Genomic DNA, 22566 nt, shown 5'->3' with positions numbered 1-22566 from the left:
CTAGACTCCGTTTACTCTAACACAACTTGTATGCCTGAAGAAAGCAAGAGAACAACCAGCAAGTCGTTCTTTGTGTGTGCTTGAGAAATGGGTCCAGTATGGACATAAGCGCATGTATTTCGATTCTAAGACCTGGGGGGGCGGCGGGGGGCACGAGGGCAAGCGATTGTTCAAATGAGAACTCTCAGGTTTAGAGCAGAAACTAACCAGAGACATACGCGCCCGGTGGGGGGGGAAGACAAAAAAAAAACATCCGAAATTTATTCTCCAACAACACAGACAGCATCAGCAGGTAAAACTACAGGGGTTTCTCCATAGATCATACATTCACAAGGCATTGTTTGCTTGACAGTAAGAAAGCCTCTGGTGTTCTCTGTAACAATATCCACTTCACAGTGTAAACAGGTACAAGTTATTGTGTCCCACTTACAATTCCAGGAAGAAAGGCACAATGTGGCAAAAAAAAAAAAAAAAAAAAAAAATTTTTTTTTTTTTGGATCCTAAAGTCAGGTGCAATAACACAAACTTTTGATAACAGTCTTGATCTACTTTTCCACATGAAGGAGACTTCTCCACTCAGAAATTAAGGTCTTTCTTTCTCCTTCCTTGTTACACCATTAGAGCAATGTGCCCTCATTTGCTTCATATTACATATACAAACAGGGGGAGGGGGAGTTTACAACAAAGAACCATAAAGATAATCTTAAATGTCCAGTCACTCCCACCATACATCAACTCAGGTTGAAGACAGGGCGTCAGAACACTTCAGCGGTCATAAAATAGGAAAATAGAGACTATGGCTACAAAAATAAAAATAAATGAGGTAGATAAATTAAAGCTTTCACACCCATGACTTGCCTGTTCGTAGCCTTCATGCAATACTCAAAAACAATCTTCACAATTACTTGGCATTTAAGTTGCACCAAGGACATTTTTGTACAAATTAGTATGTGTACCTATAAGAAACATGCCCTTCCATGAGTTTCTTAAAGAATGGAAACCCCGTTCCACAGAGTAGGCACTGGCGAACCAAAATAAGTCACCTGAGGGTCCCTGCGAAGGCCACCTCTCCTGCTGGTTCAGGAAGGAGGCATTTGCAAAGCATAGGGAGTACATTGGCACTCTCGGGGTTCCAACTGAACTGTATTTAAATAAGCAGCAACACGCATTGACTCCCTAAGGACAAAAATCAGTCCATTTGAGGGCATTCTATTTAAGGTTCCAAGGTTGAAGGAATTTTGGAATTCGTTTGACAACCTTAGTTAAAAAGAAAAAAAAAAAAGTACATTCAGGGGAAAAAACCAAAAAACAAAGGATGGGTGCAGGGTTGGGGGTCATACAAAACAGGTCCCTAAACAGATGCCAGATCTTGTCCGTGTACCCGCATACAGACAGTCACTGGGGAAGTATACAGCACCCCCCACAATTAGGCTAACAGTTGCCTTTTCCACTGTGGTTCAGTAAGTTCCAACTTGAAACAAGGGGGATCGTCTTTGGAAATAGTTACTCTAGGTTGTACAAAGGTTTTATGTATACAGTTTGTCGCAAGTAACAAAGCTACTTTGCAAGACCCGCTTCTTTCCAAAATTAAAAAAAAAAAAAAAATTCTAGTCTGTTTTTGTTTTAGTATGCATTTTTTCTTTTCTAGTTTTTTTTTTGTTTTTCAATTTTTTCTTTTTTCGATTTTTCTTTTTTCAATTTTTTTTTCAATTTTTTTTTTTTTTTTTTTTTTTGCAAAGCAGCATAACATCTGATTGTAGGATTTGCCTGAGGTTGTGATCTCACACTGTAAACATCATTTGCACATCAGTAAGAAAACAAACAGGAGGGGATGGGTTCTTTTAAAAAGGAGGGGGGAAAAAAAAAAGTATAGTTGGGGAAGTCATTCTGCCTCTGCATTTCTCCCTCAACCAGGGATCCCTCCCGGGAGCTTAGCTGACTGCAATCTTGTTTTCTTCCAGGAAGTGAGGGAACTGGTGTTTGGGGACACCGTCAGCAGCGCCCGGTTTTTCCACTTCGGCACCGAGGGCAGACTGGGAGCCGTCCATCTTGGAGATAGTGGTGTTGTTCACAATGGAGCTAGCCCCCAGGGAAACTGGGAGCGCGGGGATGCCGCCACTCTGGATCACGGAGATTTCGTTGGTCTTCATGGCCAGACCTCCATTGAGCATGGTGGTGTACTGGTTCCACACGACGGGGTCCACGCTCACCGAAGGGGCCAGGATTTCCTTGGGAAACATCTCGGGAACTCTCTTCCCATCAGTTCCTAACAGAGCCATGGTGTTCTCGATGGCCAGCTTCCTCCCTCGGCGTGCAGAACTGTTGTTGGCACCGTGCGTCATGTAGTGGACCTGTGGGAACAGGAACAGAGAGGTTCCCACCAAAACGGGGACTTGACGGAACGCATGCTGGCAAGCCAGTCGGTGTGCATGTGGGTTCGAACTTAATTTAAAAAATCCAGATTATCTGTCCTCTCGTCTTGGGGTGGGGGAGGGGAGGAAGCGGCGGATCTGGCAACCAGGGGCCCACATTCCTGCCTAGAGGCAAGTAAAGCCCAGCGAGGCAGGGCCACAGGCTCCAATTCTGTCCCCGTCCCACCGTTCCAGGGTGCACCTACAGGAACCCTTACTATGTGTCAGGCTCAAATATTAGGATACTATGTATCCTCTCAAGTGCTAGATTTAAACCTTGTGAATTACAAACCTACACAGTTGTGCAGAAGGTAACACACTTACACACGTGGAGTACAAATAAAATGGGGGGAAATCTAGACCAGTAGGTTCCGTCCATGCCAATATCCTGGTTCTTATCGGTTACATCATAGTTTGCGAAATTCTACCACTGGGGGAACTGGGCAGAGCGTGTAAGGATCTGTGAATTCTCACTGCACGGGAGTCCACCGTTACCTGAATAAAAAATGTGAGTTAAAAAAATAACTCTGGAACAGAACAGATGCTGCCCTGATGACGGCACGGACAGACCAGATACACAGGACGTCAATGATCGTCATCACTACTCCAGAGTAGTGAAAAGTCTGGCTTTTGAGTTGCTAACTCCCTTTGAGCTTCTTCAAAAAGAGTCGGAAGAGGGGTGCCTGGGCCGCTCAGTCAGTTACGCGTCAACTCTTGATTTCGGCTCAGGTCATGATCTCACAGTTTGTGGGTTCAAGCCCTACATCAGGGTCTGCGCTGACAGCTTGGGGCCTGCCTGGGATTCTCTCTCTCTGCTCCTTCCCCACTGTCTCTCTCTCTCTCAAAACAAATAAACCTAAAAAAAAAAAAAAAGAAGAAGAGTGGGGAGAATGTGATGGGCACTAGGTTTCTCAGGTGCCCCATTTCAGCTTTCCTGACATCCTGAGAAGTTAGTAGTTATCTGGCCAAGTGCGCTCAGAAGTGATCTGCTCTTAATCGCTACAAGCTGTTAAGATGTTCCAGGCACAATTTGAAACATTTAGGAATAGAATTCATTTAATCTTTAGGAGCACTCTGAAGTTGTCACTACCATTGGTGAGTCATGGGAAACTGGGAAACTGAGGCACAAGGAGCCATCTGCCCAAAGCCACTTGTGCAGAGAGAAACAACCACAAAACAAAAACAAAAACAAACACAGCAGCTCCAGACCTTCCCTGGGCTGATCCCCGGGCCTGTGAAGTAATTTAAGCTTTCTGTTTCTAGAAGTTGGTATTAGAAATGAAGTTACTTCATGCTCCTTACCTAGTCGTTTTCACCAACTAAAAAATTAAAAGAATATAGCTTGGGGGCACCTGGCACCATCGACTTTGGCTCGGGTCATGATCTCACGGTCCGTGAGTTCGAGCCCCGCGTCGGGCTCTGTGTGGACAGTGCAGAACCACCCTTCCGACCCTCTTGCCTCCCCCTCTCTCCGCCCCTCCCCTGTTCGCACTCTCTCAAAAATAAACAAACTTAAAAAATAAATCAAAGAGGACAGCTTGCTTTTAGAATAAGGACGTTTCATTTTTTAAATGATATACGGTCTCCTTGGTCAACTTTTACGTTTCGACCTTTATTTGAACCACAAGGAATTCAATTAGTCTACTCATCGGAGACAGGCAGAGATCTAGAGGCCCAGTTCCCAGAAACCACAGGCAGGGCAAAAGGGAAAACCCCAGGTCCCCAGTTCTCATCCCTTGTGCTTACACAGGCCACGTTCAGGCCTCATGTGGGGGAGGTCTCCTTCCCAGCTCCCCAGGGAAAATCTCAGGTGGACTGTCCCAATTGACCTCAGGCTCTTCTCCAGAAGGACCCAGCTGCTCAGTTTCGAAAGCACAGCGGATGACCTGAGGCCTTTTTTCTTTTTAACTGCACTGGCACTGGATCCTATAAATGTTTAACTCCTGCTATTTATTTCAACCTAGCAGGCTAGGAAAACGAAACATACAGCGTGCTCATCAAGTCTGGATGAGCACACACAAACCCATAAATGATTTCTCCATACATTATACTATGTGACATCTATCACTGGCTTCCAGGCTAGATTTTACCTATCTACTCATTATTGTTGAAAGAGGTCATGGTCTGCCCCAATATTGGAGGGAAAACCACCTTAAAGTGTAACTACTTCGTAGTAAGAGACAAGAGCATCTCTAATAGACCATGTGTCCTATTCCTAGACAGCATCCTTTATAAAATGCATCACTATTCCTTGTGCCCCTAAGATTAGAAAAAAGAAAAAAAAAATTACCAATTTCAGGCACTGACCATAAGAAGCATCCCAATTTCAGACATGTTGTGATGTGAGAAAACATACTGTCTAATGAATTATTCCAAGAGCCAGCTGTGAGATAAGACTATACAGTATGCCATCTGGTCTTTTTTTTTTTTTTTAAATGGTTATTTATTTTTGAGAGAGAGAGACACAGAGCGTGAGCGGGGGAGGGGCAGAGAGAGAGGGAGACACAGAATCGGAAGCAGGCTCCAAGCTCCGAGCTGTCGGCACAGAGCCTGACGTGGGGCTTGAACCCACGAACCGAGAGATCATGATTAAGTTGGACGCTCAACCGACTGAGCCACCCGGGCGCCCCAAGAATAGGTATTCTCTAATCCAATGGCCTTCAAACTTTTCAAAGGGGTGAAATCTGCTTTTACAATTGAAAAGATACAGAGAACTTGAGAAAAGAACAAAAGCCCGCCCCCCCCACCGAGTTGAACATTCTTATGATTTTGTCACAAGTTGCTAACCTCTTTGTCTTTTTTTCTTTTTAATATTTTTTAAGGTTTATTCATTTTTGACGGAGCATGAGCAGGGGAGGGGCAGAGAGAGAGGGAGACACAGCATCCAAAGCAGGCTCCAGGCTCCGAGCTGTCGGCACAGAGCCCGACGTGGGGCTCGAACTCACGAACCGTGAGATCACGACCTGAGCTGAAGCCGGACGCTTAGCTGACTGAGCGACCGGGGCACCCCCATCCCATCTGGTCTTAATGGAAGAATTCATCACGAATGGGGGACACCAACAGAGCTGTGCTGGCCAACGCCTAGCCCCATCCCTGCGGGGAGCCTGAAGAAACTCACCTTCAGGTTGCCTTTGGTAGTAAAGGCACGCCCACATATGTTACACACGAAAGGCTTCTCCCCAGTGTGAGTCCTCTCGTGAATCTGAAGGGCGCTCGCCGAGGAGAAGTTCTTCCCGCACCGTGCACAGCCGTGCTGTTTGGCCTGCCGGCGTGGCTGGGCCACCAGCAGAGGAGTCATGCCTGGGGACACGGTCGCAGGTCCAACAAACGCGCCAGGGACTTCGACTTTCACATAGGCTGGCTGGGCGCGGATAAATGTTGATGGCAGGCTGCTACGACCTAGTATCCAGAGAAAAGAAACCCCAGACCTTTATCATCCCGTACTCATTCCTTCTCAAACCAAAAAAGAGCTGTGATGACCACTGCCCATCGACAGCCAGGAAACGGCTTTCTGGAGTCGTGCGCCTCGGAGGCGGCTTTTCCTCCTTAGCGTGTTGACCCGCTCGGGGAGCGACAGCTCAAACGCTTCCGAAAAGTCACCACTGGGGCAGAGAGGTATGGACAGGAAACACCTGAAATTCAAGCTCCTGCATCAGACGTTTTTATCTTTAAAAGGGGCGCCTGGCTGGCTCAGTCGGTGGAGCACGCGACTCTTGGCCTCGGGGTCGGCAGTTCGAGCCCCACGTTGGGTGTAGAGAGACTACTACTTTTTAAAAAAATTTTTTTAACGTTTATTTATTTTTGAGACGGAGAGAGACAGAGCATGAACAGGGGAGGGGCAGAGAGAGAGGGAGACACAGAATCTGAAACGGGCTCCAGGCTCTGAACTGCCAGCACAGAGCCCGACGCGGGGCTCGAACTCACGGACCGTGAGATCGTGACCTGAGCCGAAGTCGGACGCTTAACCGACCGAGCCACCCAGGCGCCCCGAGAGACTACTACTTAAAGACAAGTATTAACGACACCAACAGGTACCCCACCATTTACGTGTGCGTTTATCATGGGTTAGATTCTTTCTCTCCCTGTAAACATTTATTAACCTGCGGACCTTACATTAGGGAGCGGGACGGGACCTCAGAAGCAAGAACTAGGTAGGACTCATCTCGGTGGCCAAGAAGGCGTGCGCCCACTTTTGCACACATTCTCCTCCCGGAGCACTTCCCGAAGATGACCCAAGGGTCTCCCCGGGGCTCACACACAAAAGTAAAGACCAACAAGCCTGCCGTCCATCCCCGGTGCGCGTTCACCACCGCAAAGAACACGATGTGAGTACTAGGACGGGGGGAGTTATTATCTCCGTCTACCCAGTGAGGCTAACTGCCCTAGCGAGGGAGAGCTGCTTTGCAAAGATCACACTGTCCGTTTGTGACGTTCGACCCGGGTTCCTGTGGGATGACCTCGTGCCCAAAATGGACCTAAGTGAAATCCAAAGCTCTATCACCTTCCATCTCAGGGCGGCTGTTCTCGGCGCTGTCTGCTCTGCCACCGGCATCGGGAGATCTGGACTTGATGCTTTCTGCCTGGCTGTTGGCGGGGGACAGCGCCTGGAAGGACGCGGTCTCCAGGACGTCCGGACTTCGGCTCTGGTACTCCTGGTCTCCCATCACCGAGGAGGACGAGTCGTTGGTCAAGCCGTCACTCTCCACCGAACCGTTTTCTCTGCTGCTTTGCCGCTGCAGGACGAGAGGAGCGGGACCCGCCTTCCCGGGGGCGTCTAGGGAAGCAGCCGTCACGGCGAACCCCAGGGTGGGGGACGCGGCCTGCCCGCTGGGGAGGGGCAGCGGGACCTTCGAGGAGCTCCCGGGGGCCTCCTGGGGGCCGAGCTCGTCGACGTCGATGCTTTCGATGAGATCGTCGTGGCAGACGGCCCCCGCACCGCCGTCTTCGCCGACCATCACTGGCTCGGGGCCCGCGAAGTCACAGGGGTTCTCGGGCAGCGGCGTGTTGGGAATCTGGCCGCCCATGTGCATCCGGATGTGCTGTTGCAGCAGGACGGCGTTGGTGAACTTCTTCTGGCAGATGGGGCACGAATGCTGCGTCTTTGCGGACGTGTTGGTCCGGTGCACCCCGAGGTGCGTCTTCAGGTTGCCCTTGGTGGAGAAGGCCCGACCGCAGATCTTGCACTGGAACGGCCTCTCCCCGGTGTGGGTGCGGTAATGCATCTTGAGGGAGCTCTGGCAGCTCAGGACCCGGTGGCAGATGAGACACTCGTTGGGCTCGGCGGTGGCCTTGTCGATGTTCTCCACCAGCTGCTGCAGTTTCAGGGTCTCCGACCCCGGCTCGGGTGTCCCGCTCCCTTGGAAGCCACCGACCCTGGGGGAACTGTGGTGTGGCCCCAGCCCGGAGAGCAGCAGGGAGCCGTCCCCGCTCTCTGGAGAAGGCCCGGGCTGCAGGTCGCCGGGCGGGGGGCCGCCCGCGAGGTCCTGGGGGTTCGTCCCCGCAGAGAGGTTCTGAGGTAGCCCTGCACTGGGGGTCCCTGTCACGAGGACGGCTTTGCTGTCTAACGAGAGGCTCGAGTCGTCTACGGGGACCGGCGCAGAGAGCGCACGGGGGATGCCATTGCCCGCCACCATTTTGTCGTGGAACTCGGCGAACAGCTGGGGGTTCGCCTTCACCTGGGGATGTCGATGAAAGTGCACCTTGAGGTTGCCCTTGGTGGTGAAGCGGTGGCCGCAGACAGAGCACACGAAGGGTCTCTCGCCGGTGTGGGAGCGCAGGTGGATCTGCAAGGAGCTATCGGTCCCAAAAACCTTGCTACAGTACTTACACTTGTGCTTGCAGAGGACGGCCTCGTCTTTGGGTCTGACCTCCACCGGGGACACGTTCGGTGGCTTCCCCTTCCCCTTCTTGGACGGGTCTAACGCCACGGCGGAGAAAGGGCTCGGGAAGAGCACAGAGCCGGGGGCCTGAGGTAGCAGGGCGCCGGGAAGGCGCGACACGACGTTGGGCAGGACCCTCGTCCCGTCCGGCTTCAGGGCGAAGGGCGCCAGCCCCTGGGACACGGAGCCGCTCGTGGCGGGGATGTGCGCGTGAGGTAGCTTGGCCTGTTTCAAGGCGTCCAGAGCCAGGCCCTGGCCTGCAGCTTTCTGGCTCAGCAGGGCCACGGCCGCAGACACCTGCTGGGACACGTGGCTGCCCAAGGTCTTGAGGGTGTCGGCTCCCGCCACGCCGGAGTGGAGGGCGTGGGAGGCCCACGTGTTCACCTGGACGCGGATCTGCTCCGTGAGCTGGATCTGCTGTAGCTGCTGCTGTTGGAGGCACAGGATCTGCTCGAGGACCCACGGGATGCTGCTGGCGCCGGGCACGGGGGCCGGCGGCGCCTCGACGCTGCGCTGATTCACGGCCACCCTGGTGCCCCGCAGGGCCTGGAGGGTGACGTTGGTGCTGGCCACCTTGGCTTTGGGCAGACAGCTCACGTCCTGGGACGCGGGCGGCGGGGCCGTCTCAGTCTTCAAGAACACGACGGACTCGGCCCCCAGCTTCTCCTTCGTGTCCCCCGGGCCGCCGCCATCCTCCCTGGGACCGTCCTTGCTGCCTGGGCTGTGCGGCTGGTGGCCCAGCACCGCCCCGGAGAAGTCTTCTGAAGGCACCGGCCCCTCGCTGTCGTGCATGATGAGGACGGGGGGATTTTTAGTGCAACTTTTCTTGTGTTCCAAGAACTCGGAGAGGCTGAAGAACTCTGCGCAGCATTTCTCGCAGACGTGAGTCTCCTCCCGACGAGGCCTCTTCCCTGATGCCCCAGCCCTGCCGACGTCATTGCCGCTCCCTGGGTGGTTCATTGGAGCACCTGGGACAAGAGAGAAGAAGCTAAGAATTCTGCCCGAGAAAGGAGGCGGGGCAACTTCCAGGGAAAAACCACAGCTCTCAACGCAGAGGCCCCGGCGACCTGGGTCCCGTCCCCACAGGCAGGAGAGTGTAAAAGGGAACTTACGCAGGGGGTTGAATTGTGATAACCTCCCACCCCCCCAAAAAAATACGTCCCAGTCATTATACCCAATACCTGTGCACATGACCTGATTTGGAATAGGGTCTTTGCAAATGTAATTGGGGTGAGTCCCTAACCCAATGCCCGGGTGTCCTTAAAGAGATAGGGGAAAGAGACGAAACAGAATAAAAGCCACGTGAAAGAGTTATGTGGCCCAAAGCCAGGATTGTGGGAAGCCATCAGAAGGTAGAAAGGAGGCCTGGAATGGCTTCTTCCTCAGAGTCTCCAGAAGGGACGGACCCCACTGATAGCTCAATGTCGGATGTGTAGCCTCCAGGAAGGTTAGACTAAATTTCTGTGTTTTGTTTTTGGGTTTTGTTTTTTTTTTATTTTCTTTTAATGTTTACTTATTTTTGAGAGAGACAGAGCTCGAGATGGGCAGGGCAGAGAGAGAGGGAGACACAGAATCCGAAGCAGGCTCCAGGCTCCGAGCTGTCAGCACAGAGCCAGACCCAGGGCTCCAACTCACCAGCTGAAGTCGGACGCTTAACTGCCCAGGCCGCCCAGGGGCCCCTAAATTTCTTTTGCTTTAAGCCATCCAATTTGTAGCAATTTGTTATGGCAACCCCAGGAAACTCACACAATTTATTATTAAAATAATCCCCTTAGAGCTCTGCACCCTACTCGGGGTCTGCCTGTAAAGGCAAGTGAATTTCATGCAGTCAACACAAATGACATTGGAGACCTGCTCAAATCACAGGTGCTCATCCCCATCCTGGGGCCACCGAAAGCAAAACTGCAGTAAATCACTCATTCAGTGTGAGCAGGGCACCTCCCCGCTTCCAAGACGCCAACAACGACTGCCAACAACGACCGCCAACAACGACCGCCAACAATGACCGCAGTGCCTAATTCACCGAAAATATGGAGACAGCACACTGTCGAAACAGTACATTTAGACGAGGAAGGCCAAGCAGATATTCCCAGAAATGCTTTCATGTTCAAGGAAGGCATGGCGATAGATAAAGACTTCAACGACCTCACAGATAATGAGAGAAGCCCCAGAATGGGAAGAAGAGGGGAACGAAGGGTTTCACGCCTCTCCCTGAACTTGCAACTATTGTTATATACCTGGAATTACATACATAGGATCAATTCTGGACAGTTACATTCCTAAAAAGGATTGGCCTGTGGATTTCCATGTGTGTGTGTGTGTGTGTGTGTGTGTGTGTGTGTGTGTGCGCATATTTCTTTTGTAATTAGGCACTATTCCCTTCGGGGTTAATGATAGCCTGCACATTAAAATGCCCATCTTGGGGGCGCCTGGGTGGCTTAGTCAGTTAAGCATCCCACTCCCGCTCAGGTTGTAATCTCACGGTTCATGAGTTCGAGCCCCATGTTGAGCTCTGTGCTGACAGCTCAGAGCCTGGAGCCTGCTTCGGATTCTGTCTCCCTCGCTCTCTGCCCTTCCCCCGCTCATGCTGTCTGTATCTTTCAAAAATAAATAAAAATATTAAAAAATAAATAAAGCGCCCGTCTTGGGACTGCTTTATCTGGATGCCTGGGTCCTGAGAGTAAACTACATGCTCTCATTTCCTGGCTATCCTAGTCTATGTATACCCCCCCCTCCCCCAGCTAATTAGTCACAGAGGCAGTATACCTCGTAGCCAGCCAACTCTAGGCATACAGATCTAAATCACGCAAATAATTGCACAAATATACAAAGATCCATAGAAGTAGGGATTCTTTTTAAAGCAATGTTTACAGCAGCAAAAGTAAATTTTGATTCACTCATAGACCAAAAACTGCATTCACTTCTGTACGCTGTGACATGGAGACAGAAGTTAGGTGAAAGAAACAGGCTGCAGAACAGTATGTAAAACGTGACCATTTTTGTTGAAAACCTGTTTCAAATGTACCGATGTGTGGAGGAAAGGCCAAGAAAGACACACATTACTTTTAAATTTTTTAATGTTTATTTATTTTTGACAGTGAGAGAGACAGAGCATGAGCAGGGGAGGGGCAGAGAGAGAGGGAGACACAGAATCTGAAGCAGGCTCCAGGCTCTGAGCTGTCAGCACAGAGCCCGACGCGGGGCTCGAACTCACGGACTGTGAGATCATGACCTGAGCCGAAGTCGGACGCTCAACCGACTGAGCCACCCAGGAGTCCCGATACACATTACTTTTAAATAAATTGTTGCTTCTTTTTTTTAATTAAAAAAAAAATTTTTTTTTTAATGTTTATTTATTGTTGACAGAGAGTGCATGAGCAAGGGAGGGCAGAGAGAGAGGGAATCAGAATTTGAAGCAGGTTCCAGAGCCCGACTCAGTTTGAGCCCGGCTCAAACTCACGATCATGACCTGAGCTAATGCCAAACAGCTTAACCTACTGAGCCACCCAGGTGCCCCGTTCAATTCCAGTTCCTTAAAGCAAACTAATTTATTTTGCTTCTCAACTCCTTGGGTGATTACACTCCCTAAAACCATGGGGTTTTGACAGGAGACCCACAGTATGAAACAGGAGTTCATCTTGAAAAAGTTTATTTCTCTTTTAAAATTTATGTAAGGTAGCCTAATCTTTATGAATTTTAGACCCAGTAATAGGAAGTTTTGCAAGGTGTGTATGGATTGGGGGGGGGCAGGGAGAAAGAGCCAACCACCATAAACAGGTCTGGCCAGGGAAGGGAAATCAGGTTAGGGCTGATCCAGCAGCATTCGCCTGTAAACAGGTGTGACAGGGTAGCCTTCCCCCTCAGAATCTGCCTGAAACATGCATAATCATAACACCCTCATAAGGTAGATGTGTCTGGGTTAAGTGAAGCGATTACTTTAACAAATGAGTCAAGTACCCACTGATGTGCCTGGGGCACCACCCTGGATGGGATGTGGGGACAGTGCAGACGTAGCAGGTGTTCAGGGAACATTAGTTCCTCCATCTTTATCTCTAATGGCTCAAATGGTTAGCAGGGCAACTAGGTCTGTGGGAGAACAAGACGTAGAAAAACGGTCATCTAAAGCCCAAGTCACTAACAGTTCCCACTCCCTACTGTGTGCAAGGCGGGGGAGAGCTCGCGAATAAGGCTTATGTCCCACACTACAGTTCGGACTGGGGACCTGTAGGTGCCCCATATGTATATCACACAAGCCTATTAAATACTGGCCCCGTTTACGGATGAAAATAGTCATAAATAGCTTTTGAGCACTTACTGTGTGCCAGGCATAATTCTTTTTTTATTTTTTAAAACTTTTAAAAAATGTTTTAATTTATTTTTGAGACAGAGCACGAGCAGGGGAGGGGCAGAGGGAGAGGGAGACCCAGAATCCGAAGCAGGCTCCAGGCTCCGAGCTGTCAGCGCAGAGCCTGACTCGGTGCTCGAACTCACGAACCGGGAGATCATGACCTGGGCTAAAGTTGGACGCTCAACCCACCGAGCCACCCAGGAGCTTCATAATTCTGTTTTTAAAGTTTATTTTGTAAGACACACAGAGAGAAAGAGAGAGCGAGAGCGAGCGAGCAAGCAAGAGCATGGGAGGGGCAGAGAGACAGGGAGAGCAAATCCCAAGCAGGCTCCGGGCTGTCAACGCAAAGACCGACTTAGGGCTCCCTGAGCCACCCTGGTGCCCCATCTAGGTGTGATTCTAAACAACGTATACATTATTAACAACTCTATGACGTAGGGGCTATTCTATGTAACAGAGGGGGAAACTGAGGCACAGGAGACCTTGATTTGCCCAAAGTAATACATTCGATAAACTGCAGGGCCAATATTAAAACCCAGGCATGCAGCGCCCAGATCCTCCCTCGTTCCTACACTTCCTACCACAATATGTTTCTTCTGTTGAGACTGCAACTCTATTTCCTCTCAAAGACCCCCTAGAGAGGACAGAAAAGCCTGAGGGTCAGGTTGGCAAGAGAGAAAGGAGACTAGGACACATGCTGCCATCTTTCTACCCCCCCACCTCCCCCCGAAGCCACTTTAAAAGTTAGGACACAATGTACAGGGCGGCTGGATCAGTCTATTAAGTGTCTTGACTTCGGCTCAGGTCAAGATCTTGCGTCTGAGCCCTGCGTCTGGCTCTGTGCTGACAGCTGGGAGCCAGGAGCCCGCTTAGGATTCTTTGTCTCCTTCTGTCTGTCTGTCTGTCTCTCTCTCCCCCTGCCCCTCCCCTGCTCACGCTCTGTCTCACTCTCAAAAATACACATTAAAAAAAATTAAAATAAATCAATAAGTAAAAATAAATTAAGTTAGGACACAACATACTCCTGCTATGTCCAGGTGGAGCCCAACAGGTACCTCCTTCCTTACAGCCCTAATACTGGTTCCCAATCAGTCACAGCCCAAGAATCAAGTTAAAAATATCTGGAAACACACACACGCGTGCGCACACACACGCGCGCGCGCCAATTCCCAGAATATAGTATCTATCTCCACACTTTCCTAAGACTTGAAATGAGGTGTTTGTGAGGATGTTAAGCGGCACTCTTAAAAGCAATCCTGGCAATTATGTGTCAAGAACTTGAAAAAGAACTTTTTAAAAAGTTTCTCTTGGCGGGAAATACGCGGTGGTAGGTGCGCACATATGGACAGCTCCTCCAGAACTCATGTTAGCATGAATCTTTGCGAGGAACTTACTCTGTATAACAGAAGGATACATTTCTCATATTAACAAACAGCAAAAACAAAAACCGACGCACCCTGGTCAGGCAGTAAGGTTCTGGTTAAACAAACCAGGATACAGAAAGAAAAAGGCAGGGGGCACTTGGTCCCTACAAAAACAAAAGCAGATCTATGTCATATGTGCTGCTTCAGGACAAATGCCTGAGATTGATTTCAAGGGGAGGAAAAACAGGTAGAGAATGGCATGTGTATCTGTGTGTGGTCTCATCTGGGTTTGTGGGTAGAGATATAAATTTGTACCTGGAAATTTTCTGAAAAGAAACTGAGGCTGCTTTCTAGGTCCTAGAGTATGGGCCTGAAGATTGAGGGTAGAAGAGAAAGATTTTCAATATATGCTTTTATACTATGGTTTCTTTTAAATTAGCATGTTCCTGGGGTGCCTGGGTGGCTCAGTTGGTTGAGCGTCTGACTTCAGCTCAGGTCATGATCTCGCGGTTTGTGGGTTCAAGCCCTGTGTTGGGCTCCATGCTGACAGCTCAGAACCTGGAACCTGCTTCGGATTCTGTGTCTCCCTCTCTCTCTGCCCCTCCCCCGTTCATGCTCTGTCTCTGTCTCTGTCTCTCTCTGTCAAAAATAAACAAACATTAAAAAAAAAAAATTTAAGATAGGGGGCGCCTGGGTGGCTCAGTCAGTTAAGTGTCCGACTTTGGCTCAGGTCACGATCTCACGGTTCCGGAGTTTGAGCCCTGCGTCGGGCTCTGTGCTGACAGCTCAGAGCCTGGAGCCTGCTTTGGATTCTGGGTCTCCCTCTCTCTCTGCCCCTCCCCACCTCACACTGTCTCTCTCTCAAAAATGAATAAAAAAAATTTTTTTTTTTAATTAGCATGTCCTACCCTTGGACTCAAACAATTCTAACTCCTGGAAATTCCCAATAAAGCCCAAGCAAGAACGCCCATTCCACTTTGCAAAAGAAAACGACCGCCACCTTCCACAAACAACAAAATACATGCATCTTAACTCCATCTTTGCAGCCACATAAACAAGCATCTTGGTGCCCAGTTCGCAGATGTAGAAACTGAGGCACGAGCAGATATAATTACGTGACTCAGGGTAACAGACTAACCAGAAGAAGATGACCAGGGATTGGATTCTTAAATACTATTTACAAGGGCACTAAACTTAGTGGTGTCATTTATTTCCTCAAACCTTCATTTCATCCTTCTATAGAGGCTTCTAAAGCTTCTTTCCTAATCATGGCTCCCCCCGCCCATTAAATTTTAATGCCACAAATATATTGTGTTTATGCACCATGGGCCTTCCGAAGGCCACAAACCACTGTAATCACATTTTCTGCCCCCCCCCCAAGAAATGTTCACCCCCTCCCCCTTGGGGACAATATTCCCTCACTGAAAACAGGTTGTAAACCAGCATTCTTAAACTGGAGTCCATGAGGGGCGCCTGGGTGGCTCAGGCGGTTAAGCGTCCAACTTCAGCTCAGGTTATGATCTGGCGGTTTGTGAGTTCGAGCCCCACATCTGGCTCTGTGCTGACAGCTCAGAGCCTGGAGCCTGCTTCAGATTCTGTATCTCCTTCTATCTCTGTCTCTCCCCCACTTGCGCTCTGTCTCTCAGTCTCTCAAAAATAAATAAATGTAAAAAAAAAAAAAAAAGTTAACCGGAGTCCATGAAATTGACTAAGGGAAAAAAAATGAGATCTTTATTTTCACTAATCTGAACTAAAATTTAACATCTCTTTCCATTATAAATGTAGAAAACATACCACAGTGGTATTTGCAGAACCTGTAACTTCATCAACAGAAAACAGGTATTTTCCTATGATATTAATGCTGTTGCAGGACTGAAAATTCTGGGTTACCTGACCAGCTGTGCTAATCTTACTTAATGTGTTCATAAAGAAGCACATGTTATGACTATTTCCAGGTAGTTTCCTTGGTATTTCTAGGCCCTTTATTTTTTGCAGTGAAATACATTCTGTTGAGAAGGGGTCTACGGCACAAAAAAGGTTAAGCTCCCCCCCACCCTCCGAAGGAGCTAACCGTTTCCAAGAGTGATTTACAGCCTGAATACCAGCTTGCCTTCACTGTATACACAGGCTGGCCTCCTCTGTAGCGTCCATGCATTACCAGCAACATCCCACTTGGGTCTTAAAACAGCAGCTCTGAATGCATGTGTAGTAAAAAGTGCTTCCACATCCAGACCACCACCGGCAAATAACCGAATCCGTATTCGCCACAGCGTTAAGAGGGCTCGGTTATGAACAACTGCTGGGTATGCAGCACGTTAACCCTTCCCAAAAGGAAAAAAGCAAAGTTCAGAGAGATTACCCGGCAACTAGTTCTTCCATCCCCCCCCCACCCCCACTCCGAATTTTAGGAATGTTATCTCTCAGCATCTAGTTATCCAATAAGTTGGAAGAATGCAGTAAACCCAGCAGGGGTCCTAGATTCAATCACTGCCAAATGGATAGAAAATACTCTTACTATTGTATAGAAGAAAAGCTCATCTACTAGAAGCCAATCACATTCTGCAGACTTGAAAATGCTTCAAAAATAAAACCTCCATAATCTTGAGCAAAGCATTAGGACTCAAGCTTATCTTTTTTCCCCATTCCTATATTAAAAGAACCACAATGAGTAGATTATCTGAAGTATACACTATCTTCTACCCTCCCCCACCCACAGGATAATTGCTTACCAAAAAACAAAAGGAAATGGAGACGTTCTTTGAACCAGTTGAAAGTGCCCATTTACCAGTTTAGTTTTACATCTCAATTCAGCAATCGGAGAGAAACGCTTCAGTAACACGGCTTTAATTCAATTCATAGTTGGCAAATTAGAGCTATAATTAAGTTCTACTTGATTAAGAGCTAAAAACTTGTTCCAAACAGTCTTGGATCAAAATTCAGGGGCTCTGCTGAAAAGGGAAAAAAAACAGTCAAAGAACCAAAGAAGGCTATAATCGCTGGTAAAGCGTCTGAGTTTGGCTATTTACATGAAGAGGTATGTCCCCTTTTCCCTCAACTGGAGCTCATCTTTTAGGCAAACTTGTAAACTCCATGCAGGCAGGGGCCTTTATTGTCCCCTTCCACAGAGCCCCTCCAGAACAAAGACTGACCTAGACGTGAAATTCATTTGGGAGGAAAAAAAAAAAAAAAAAAAAGGATGGTGGCGACTGGAGATACGCAGCTTGTCTGGATTCAGAGTCTTTTAAAACGGTTCGGATGCTTTCTCTCAAGCATCAGAAGTACAACAGGTTAAGGGCTGATGAAAAGGAGAACTTGCTCAACTCTTCCCATCATTTTTCCAGGGCAAGAAGGCCCAGAGCGTGAGATGCAAACGCTGCTTTATTTCGAACTCTCTTCCCAAGGATCCCTTAATCTAAAGCCCAAAAAGGCACATCACAAACACTGAACACTCGTCGTGGCTTCCTCATCAAAGGGACTGATAGAAAACCCCATCCCATAACCAATCCGAGTCAGACCATGATAAAACAGTCCCTTGGATTCCGAGCATGGCTAAAACCCACCGTGAGCATGCCATTTCAACTGGGAGCTGCTGTTTACTCAAAACGAGTAAAAATGAGAACTAAAAGATAATGTACTTGAGGTCCCCAGCCTGGTAGGCGGCAGACTGTCAATTAGCTCGTACCCATCTTGACACGGTAAGTAAATACAATGGAAAACACGGTTATTTTGAACAAAACTAATTACTCATCACATTCCCAGCACACAGTTGGCTCTTTGTAGTTGAAATTATCTGAACAGGATTCTTTACCTCCACTGTAGAGAGGGAAGAAAAAAAATCCAAAAGCTCAAGAGAAACCGAGCAGGTCTCAAGGTTACACAGCTGAAAGCTATACCCGACAGGAATGCACATCTCTAAAACCTTACCAAAAACCTAACTTCATTTAAAAAGAGGTGAAGTGTTAACCCCATCTTCTGTCTCCCAAGATGGCTCCCCAACTCTTCACCCATGAGGAAGCTAGCAGAGGCTTAAATGACCAAGTACCGACTGGTGCAATTTACTTTTAACGGAACAAAAGGGGCTGCGGGCAAGTTGGAGCCCCTTTATCGCAAACTCAGATCCAAGCACAGAAAGTCGGCCTGCAACACGCAAGCTACTATCAATGAGATTTCCCTCTCTCCCGCAATGAAAATAGGAACTCCCAAGTGCCCTCTCCTCCGAGTCATTACAGCCAGGGGTAGGCCCTTGTTTGAAAGTTGGGGATCTTAATCGTTGGTGGTTGTAATCCAGTTTAGCACAAAGGGCATTCGAAATTCTTTTGAGAAAATGCTAATTTTCCCGTATGTAGCGCGGAGTCCCCTGCCCACCTGCAGATTTTTTAATCTAATTGATCGCCAAGCTCCATTTTCCTCCCTCTAGAACTGCGTTCTTTACAAGTGGATCTCCAATTGGTCTTGCAAAACAGGACCGGCCCAAACTGTTTTTAATTATACCTACCTATGTCTCTATTTATATATATACAGATCTGTCGATACATATCTATACAGCCATGTGTATCTGTATAGTTACACACCCATAATACACAGATAGGTACATACATCCAGGCTGCTCAAATGCAAAATGCAGCCATTAAAAAGTACTGCTTGGGGACACTACCTCCTGTCCCATGCTGGCAACCGGAGCCTCTGCAAACACAATCTAGGATCTCGAGGAATTCTTTTCAAGAATTCCAAAGACTGGGCAAAGAAGGCCAGGTGTACAGCCAGGGATCGCGCTAGCCACCGGCTCAAGTCCCCGGGGGCGCCCGTCCTTTGGCCCAGCCCTGGGCTCTGCATCTCCACCCCCAACCCATCCCACCCATCAGGTGTGAGCCGGTACCTGCGAGGGGGCCCGCCTCTCAGCAAAGCGTGCTGCTCCAAGCCGGGCCTCCAGGGGGCGCCCGCGCGCAACTCGGCGGTCCGCTCCGACCCAGCGATCAATAGCGAACCCACCCCCTCCCAAATCGTGGAGATAGCGCACAGCCAGGCCAGAGATCCTAAGCCCAGCTCGGGTTAACTGATTGCAAACTCCAACCAGCGTTCCTTTAAGAAGCTACCCTGTAACAAGCTCCCCCCCAAAGGTGCCAAACACCTCGAAAAGCACCACTTGCATGCGCCCACCAAAAATGAAGGGGGTAGGAGAATGGGGAGGTCAGAGCAGAACCAGGGGAGGGGTCAGAGCCCGGAGCTCGCCCCTCCTCTTGGGAGGAAGCGGGCGGGCGGAGGGTTAACCCTTTTGTTCCAGGTGGGCCAGGCGACGAGCCTCTCCATGCTCCCCCCCCCCACAGCACCCCCCACCCGAGGCACAAAGAAGAGTCCATCCTCCTGGGACCTCGGGTGCGCGCAGCCCTGACCATCAGACGCCCCGAAAACGCACAGCCTCCCCTGGTGAGGCCGATCTCTTTAATTTGCCCTGGAAAAATATTATTTGCGAGAAAAAAGGGGTTTACATTCACCTATTACAAACTTGGGAAACGTTATTACATTCCCTTCCCGGAAAAGAAAGAAGGTGGCCAATTCCTTCCCATCGGAATTGTGGCTCAGAGCGTCTGGGCGCGCAGCGCTCACCCCCATCAGCGGCTAAGGAATTAGAAAGCAGGCGGGGAGCAGAAGGGAAGCGACCCACAAGGCCCAAGAGGAGGTTTACGACGCCCCCTCCCCCACGCGTACGCTAGAAACTTATCAGGCGACAATTTGGCGGGCCGGGACGGAGGGGCGATAGTGGGAAATCCACTCGCTCCTACAACCGCCTCGGTTAAGTGACTAGGAGGAGGGGAGTTTGCCCGGCCGCTCCCGGCGGGGCTGGGGTCCCGAACGCCTCCCGACCCCGGAGACGCTCGCCGCGGAAGCGTGGGGCGGGTCAGCCCCGGGAGCTCGCCCTGGCCGCGACCGCCCAGTCCTGGCCCGACCTCTCCCCTCTGGCCCCTGGGGCGCGCTTCTGGAAAGCCGGGCGCCCCAGAAAAGCCCTGCAAAACGCCAGGCGGGTGCACCCCAGAGGGGCGGCCGCGCGCCCGCGACCCCGGCCCCTGGGGGCCTGCACCCCTCGCGCTCGCCGCGGTTATTTTTAGGAAGTCGGAAATCAAAGATGGCTGGAGGTCAGGCCCCGAAAGGTTAGGGCGAAGATCCGCAGGCGGCAAAGCCCGGGGAGAAAAAGCCAAAACCCTCAGTAAATTCTGAAAAGGGGCAATACTGGGCCCTCCTCCCCCACCTCCTCGGGCCCTCCACTCCCCTCCGCAGAGCGGGTGGCTCGCACCCCAGCTCCGGGAGGTGGGGAGAGGTCGCGCCCCCTCCCCCCGCTTGGCCCGGGAGGGGCGCGAGCAACAGATCGCCCTCCCCCCGGGGGGCTCTTCTAGGGGTGTGCCCCTTCTCCAGCCTCCTAGAAAAGCCCCCAAGGGGTGAAGGAAAAGGTGGGGACCCTCGGGGTCTTTCTTTTAAAAGCGGCGCCCAAGAGGGAGGGAACCTAAGTTACAAGTGGGGGGGGGAGGTTACTACTAGCGAGGGGAGTGGAACCAATTAAGAGAGGGGCTAGGAACGAGAAGGGAACCTTTCAGGAATAAGAGGGACAAGAGGGGGTGGGGGGGGTCAATCTTACAAGAGGAGCGGGACCTGGGGGTGAAACTTACACGAGAGGGACGCGGTAAAAGTGTAAAATGAACAAGGGCGGGGGTGGGGGGGGGGATGAGGGTGACTCTCTTCTCTAGGACCGAGCCCCCAGATCTGGGTTCCAGAATCTGCGCTAGAAGCCGCTGGCTCCCCGAAGCTCGCGCCTTGGAGGGTCCCACGAACGTCCGGGAAACTGCACGCCCCCGGTGCGCGCCCCCAGCCCCACTCACCCGGCTCCCCCGTCGCCGGCGCCGCTGGGGCCGCATCTGCAAACTCCGCGGCCGGCCGCTGCGGCAGCTGCTCGCCCTGGTCCTCCTCGGAGTTGATGTGCTGGGGTTTCGCCTGCTTGCGCCTCGACATGGTGCGAGCATCGGGCCGCCTGGAGAGCCGCGGTAATTTGCCCACTCCGCCACAAATTCCTGGAGTTAGGAAATTTACCCCCCTTCGGCCAGAACGCGCATGTCCCAGTAATTATTATTATCAATAATGCATTGCGATTTATCATGAGCCCTGACAGCTGATTGGCCTGGGTCCAAGACCTCAGAGATCATTTAAATAAGCCCTCATTGATCAGGGAGGGGCGAGGCATTCTGGGCTTTGTAGTCCGGCCCTACAGGCGACAAAGGCGTGTTCATCTGGGGAGGGCAACTAATTAGCATCCGGGCTCAGATTGGCTAGATCGTGCACGAAATCGGAGGGGGACCCGTCCTCGCCCCCGCTCTCAGTCCTTGAAGAGAAGAATGAAAATAATTGTGTGCTTATTAAAAACTAGGCGCTTCCGTAAAAGTTTTGGAACGAGCGTGTTTGGCAGTGGGCTCCAGAAATTACTTTTGTAAGGCTGATATCCGCGCAAGCCCAGGTCGGAAGGGCTTTTCGGTGGCATAGTTTGGCTCGATTTTTACATCTACCAAGAGAAGTCACAAACAAAAAAGCTGAGATAGGACCCCTGTCTCCTTAGATCTTATTTTTTATTGAAATGTTTAAATTGAATTTCGAGATGCCTGAAGGATAATGGAAAGGGTGTTTTATTCAACCTTACCAATCCATCTCACCCCTTAAAGTGGCCTTGGACTTTCCAGAATTTCAGATCATTTATTTCCTTTAAATACTAAATAATAGCACCGCCTCCCCCCCATTCATATTCACAAGGATTCGTTTGTTGTTGCAGTGCGACCTTGATTTTTGCTTTGGGGGTTTATTTTTACTCTAAAATGACTGGATGCTAAATACAGACAAGGCAGATTCAAGGCGAGTATAGTCAGAGATAATATCAAAACAGCAAGCAATTGCATTTTTCCCCCCCCCCGCAAGCCATAAATGTCTGATAACATCATATTTTATTACGGAGACAATGTTCTTAACATCTCCCCCGAAATAGCAATGAGTCCTGTCAGAGTAACTGGTTATGGGTAATCTTAACCATTATTGAAATTTTTTGCATGGCTTCATTATGGAAAAGGGATTTAGTTCAAAGCGATTGGATCATCCTGACCCGGACGCCTGGCACTTTCTAAAGCTGTGTGTGCATATTACATGCACATATATCGATACAGTAAATAGGTATTTAATTCCACCACCTTGTGCAATGTAAATGCTCAGTAAGCGTTGAGCCAAGATGAAGTTTGCAGCCTTCTGAGCCTTCGATTGGTGTTTCCATATGATGCCTCTGGGCCTGAGTCTTTATTTGGCATTTGCTTCATTGTAAGAGACTGTGCAACTGTAAACCACCCACATTTGTGCCTTACATTTTCTCGATTAGTTATATATCAAGTTCCCAGCTTGTAAGAGTTTCTTGTAAGCTCATCAGAAACACAAGCCCAGAATGCTGGGCTCATAAATACATTCACCTGGGTGTTTGGACATCCCAAGGCAGAAAATAAATCAGTTTGATCATCTTTTTGATATTCATGGCCGTCAATAAAGAC

At 49.8% G+C, this 22566-nt stretch overlaps 1 protein-coding gene across 2 annotated transcripts; it reads right to left on the bottom strand.

Annotated features, from left to right (window-relative positions):
* Positions 1-1721: 1721 nt before the first annotated feature.
* On the bottom strand, positions 1722-21174 carry SALL4 (spalt like transcription factor 4). 2 transcript variants are annotated; one of them, XM_042980137.1, is made up of 4 exons: positions 20872-21174; positions 6913-9258; positions 5530-5810; positions 1722-2351 (listed from the first exon to the last, which is right to left on the bottom strand). In XM_042980137.1, exons 1-4 carry the CDS (start codon positions 20999-21001, stop codon positions 1932-1934), a joined length of 3177 nt encoding a protein of 1058 aa, XP_042836071.1. In that variant the 5' UTR covers positions 21002-21174; the 3' UTR covers positions 1722-1931. The 2 variants fall into 2 exon arrangements, with proteins under 2 accessions (XP_042836071.1, XP_042836072.1); XM_042980138.1 differs by having other exon boundaries at positions 8239-9258.
* Between the last annotated feature and the right edge of the window lie 1392 nt (positions 21175-22566).

The sequence above is a fragment of the Panthera tigris genome, chromosome A3 (genome assembly GCF_018350195.1).
Source record: "Panthera tigris isolate Pti1 chromosome A3, P.tigris_Pti1_mat1.1, whole genome shotgun sequence".
In the NCBI taxonomy this organism is placed as follows: domain Eukaryota; kingdom Metazoa; phylum Chordata; class Mammalia; order Carnivora; family Felidae; genus Panthera; species Panthera tigris.
The sequence above is the reverse complement of the archived record's forward strand: the minus strand, read 5'-3'. Positions and strand labels throughout refer to the sequence as shown.